Source organism: Quercus lobata, chromosome 1, assembly GCF_001633185.2.
Source record: "Quercus lobata isolate SW786 chromosome 1, ValleyOak3.0 Primary Assembly, whole genome shotgun sequence".
NCBI classification, from domain to species: Eukaryota; Viridiplantae; Streptophyta; class Magnoliopsida; order Fagales; family Fagaceae; genus Quercus; species Quercus lobata.
Window position 1 is genome coordinate 32,055,974 of NC_044904.1, and position 4,631 is coordinate 32,060,604.

A 4,631-nucleotide genomic window follows, 5' to 3' on the forward strand; every position below is an offset into this window, starting at 1 on the left:
CGTTTTTTTTTTTATTTTTTTTATTTTTTTAAATTTGTTTCTTCTACAAGATAAAGCCTGCAGATAGAACTTGGACTCTACAAGTTGGGAGAGCCAGAGGTGTACGCTGAGCTAACAACCCGCGGCTCTTGATGTTTAGGGCACAACAGAGTGGATTAAAAGGTCCTCCTTTATGGTTAGTCCCTAGAGGAAGGGTGTGTTTCATAGTACGTACTCCAATACCCATAAAAACTAAAAATAAAAATAAAAAGTATAGCAGTGGCACAGAAAATTAAAGACAAACCAAAGTGGCCATATTGTAACAGTCCACAATTAATTTGAAGGAAACGAAAAGGATATGCAAAACCCGTGGCTGTTTTATTTACAATAATATATATAGTTAGCTAGACCCGACAACACATTCCGGCTTCTAGTTCCTTTTTATTAGTACTATAATTTAACAGCCACAAATGTTTCTTTGTCCATCTTTGCTCATTTGCAGTTGCATGGGTCGCAGGTGCAGTTTGATCCACACTTGCAGCCGCCGTCCTCTGCTCCAAAGCTCATCTCAGACCCCTCAGACTGGCTGCAATGACAGTGAAAAAATTTAATTCATTTCCATATCTCATTAATCCCATTTCATTATATATATGCATATTGATGCCATACATATATTTGGTACAACCGTACAAAAAATACTAAAATTACTACCAATTTTATCACAAAATATTTTCAAACAAACGTGTCAATAATTGTGATTGATATCACATGAACAATATAATAAATAAATTTCTTAATTACTTTTTTATCTTGTTTTTTTCTTTTTCTTTTTTTATTGGGAACTATCTTATATTTAAAGGTTGACAAAAGATCAGTTTGTTAGATTAATGTAATAAAAGTTATAATATCTCTGGTATCATTCATAGTGTAAATATAAAATATGCGTACATCTTTGCAGGTGCAACCCCAGTGATGATGGTCTCAGTGCTGGTCTTCTCTGAGAGGCCGGGATACATGCTGTTGCTGCAAAAACATGACAAAAATTTACTTTTAGCTCAAGAAACAGGTAAGAATTTGACAATGAAAAGAAAGAGAAAGGGAAAATGAAACGAATCTAACTCTTAACACTATCAAACGTTATAAGTAAATCAATAACATGTATATTGTGTCATAATGAAGTTCATTTTCAAGGAAAACAAATTTCACAATGATTGCTTCTGTTAGGAAAGTATAGTATGTACCAGTTGCAGCCACTGCCGCACTTACAGCTGGAGCCACAACCACAGTTTCCTCCACAGGAAGACATTTTAATTTTTTTAGATTACTGTAAAGAAGGATTGGAAAATATTTTACTGAGGATTGAATTCACTCGCTCTTGGACGTGTTTTGAAGTAGAGAACTGGCCTTCTTTTTATAGTGAAGGTGAGGGTACAGGGGTGGCTATCCACCATACACGTGGGTGAATCGTAGGCCAATTGCGTCTATGACTTCCTCTTAGTGAAGCATCATTCAGTTCATGCGCAATTGAATCTTTCAATTTTGCCTCTATTGGGGAATTTATATTTTAATTTCTTGTACAAGTAAATTATTATCGAAAATACGTGTGAAAAGGACTCCTAATTAGTTATTAAAATGTAAATAATACCTAATTATACTATATATATTGAAGATAAAGAGGTCTAGGTAGACCTTTTAAGTGTTATAATTATAAACGATCAGTGATTTTATTCAGCCAATGGCTTAGAATATATCTAAGAGCTTCTATCATTCTAAGGTGCTTGTAGCTTGGATTTTGAGGATTCCTTACTCACCATTTCGCTAGAAGACATGCAAGAACTTCTGAATTAGATAATTAACTATTATTAGACAAATAATGGGTTATTTTTTTATTTAACTGTAGGTCTGTCTGTCTGTTTGTCTATCTCTTTCTTCAATTTCTTGTAAAAATCAAGAGTACAAAAGAAAATGAAGAAGTGGAGACATGAGGTCATTATCAGCTCCAATCTGTCAAGGGAAAACGCCATGGAAATATCGATAAACCTTGTCGCTACGTCTCAGTAGAAATGGTTATCAAAAAAGTCTCAATAGAAAATGATTTTTCAGATTAGTTTGGACAATGATATACGTACGTACTCAGATTAGTTGACTAAAAAGAGGCATGAATCATGCTGCTTTGAACATATATATCGACGTGCTTACGACAAAGTGATTACACATTCAATTGTTAAAGATTGTGGTTTCCTTTAGCTTAATATAATCATTAAATGGTCCAAGATATAAAGGACACTCCTATCATGGGTCCCATGCTAGAGATTTTTGTAGTTCATAGTACTCCAGGAAAAGTTTTAAAAAAATGGAAGTGGAATGGTATTTTTTTCCCAAACCCCACCGCCGTTCTTAGTGAAAGATGGCATCTTTCTACATTAGTAAAGCATTCAAATGCTAATGAGTGGCTGCAAATCCAATCATGATTAGCAATGTATTAGCCAAGGAACAAGCTAGAAGGAAAAATGGGCTTTTGCTCTTTTTTTTTAACAAAATCCAGCATTTTGTCTCATTTTCCAAACTAATTAGAGAATTGCTCCTATTTTGAATTTCGATTTTTGGACAATCGAGTTATAACAAACTAAAAATTATAAAATAAAAATAAAATAAAAAAATTTCTGAAGTCCTATAGTGACGTTTTAATGACCCTATAGTGGCGTTTTGGAACTCGAGTTCCATGCAATTTTTATTTTTTTATTTTTTTTATTTTTAAGTTTGATCGCCCTATACCTATAGTGGCGTTTTAAGGAGCCTTATAGTAATGTTGAAATTCGATTTTGAGATAATCGAGTCTCAAAACGGGACATTTCCTTAATTAGTTTGAAAAATTGAGTAAAATGTTGAATTTTTTGCGCGAAAAGGGCAAAGGCCAATTTTCTCCTGAGCTAGACTATCAAACTAATGCACTTAATTCTGTTCAAGTGCAGTGTAATAGTGTGTTTCATGCTTCCCGTTAGTCTAACTTGTGAAGTTTCGTGTCACCAAATAAGGAATATGCATTTTGTTAAAAATCAAAGTCCCTTAGGATTTATATTATTGAGATTCAACGGAAGTGTTTGTTACGAGAACAAAACACACATCATTCACAACCTAAATGCTTTAATGAAATTGATGAGAAAGAGAGATAGATGTTTTCTCTGTGTGTTGCTCTCTATAACATCATATATAAGTGAAAAATTTTATCAATTACAAAAATAATTCCTCGCCCTCTTTATTTAAACAATCAAAGGGTATGAAGCCAAAATATACAACTCTTTGATAATAGGCACAATTCTTTGGTAATAGATTGGACTAAGTCCACTATTGGGCATACTCTATTTGAGTTTGGCTTGACCCAATATTTCTAATGCATTCAAATCCCACCTACAACAACAACAACACACACACACACACACACACACACACACACACACACAAAAAAAAAGGGAAAAAAAAAAAAACAATTAATTAGGTACTTAGCGTAAAGATAAAAAGAAATTATTATGAGACAAATGCCATAAATTCTAAATCTTATCTTGTTTATCAAAATTTTGTTCTAAATAATGTAATAAGTACAATAATTATTGTAGTAGAATGAGGACAAAATTGGTCTTTGCCCCTTTTTATCAAACAATCCAGTATTTTGCCATCTTTTCCAAACTAATTAGGGAAATACTCCTCTTTTAAAACTCGATCTTCTCAAAATCGAATTAAGCCCTATAGTAGCGTTTTAAGGAGCCTATAGTAGCGTTTTGGAACTCGAGCTTCATGAACTCGAGTTACAGGTAAAAAATAAAATAAAACTTGCATGGAACTCGAGTTCATGGAGCTCAAGTTCCAAAACGCCACTATAAGTCCTTAAAATATCATTATAGGCTCCTTAAAACGCCACTATAAGACTCCAAATTTTTTTTTTTTTTTTAACTCAATTTTGAGAAAAATCAAGTTTCAAAAGATTGACATTTTCCTAATTAATTTGGGAAATTAGGTAAAATGCTGGATTTTTTTTTTTTTTTTTAAAGGGGCATTTGCCCATTTTCCCTAATAGAATGAACCCATATATTTCAAGTCCCATTGTATCTATCAAAATTTTGTTCTAGCACTAGTGTTATGGGACCATAGTGGTGTTAATGATTCTAGGATGAAGTGGATCCGCTATTCTATTCGCCTATCACAATCGCACTTGTCCAATTCAACTCTCTCTCTCTCTCTCTCTCTCTCTCTCTCTCTCTCTCTCTCTCTCTCTCTCTCTCTCTCTCTCTCTCTCTCTCAAAAATGAAACATTATTTGGTCTAATCACCCAAGGAGAAATCAGGTCTAGGCGGAATAAATAAGGGAGGGCTTTAGTAAAAAGATTTATAAAAATTCTTTCGTACACTTTAATTCGAAAAAAGAGTGGTATGGGCTTATTGAAGCTCATTCATTGTCATATCTTTAACCAGCACAAGACCATGGCTATAGAAAACCTCTTTTGCCTTTTCCTTTTTTCACCTAAAAAAAATAATGAATTTATTTCCGTGACTAGAAAAACTCTCATTCTTGCAAACTTACTCTAGTTAAGAGAAAGGGGATGCACAAATCACAATATGCTAAGGCAAGCTATAGCTTTCCCGATTTGTGTTTGTAGC

The 4,631-nt window shown here is 33.4% G+C and overlaps 1 protein-coding gene across 1 annotated transcript; it reads right to left on the reverse strand.

Annotated features, from left to right (window-relative positions):
* Positions 1 to 219: 219 nt before the first annotated feature.
* LOC115995228 (metallothionein-like protein 2) lies at positions 220 to 1,300 on the reverse strand. Its single transcript, XM_031119751.1, has 3 exons — positions 1,221 to 1,300; positions 928 to 1,002; positions 220 to 565 (listed from the first exon to the last, which is right to left on the reverse strand). The coding sequence occupies exons 1-3, from the start codon at positions 1,283 to 1,285 to the stop codon at positions 472 to 474; spliced, it is 234 nt and encodes a 77-aa protein (XP_030975611.1). The 5' UTR covers positions 1,286 to 1,300; the 3' UTR covers positions 220 to 471.
* Between the last annotated feature and the right edge of the window lie 3,331 nt (positions 1,301 to 4,631).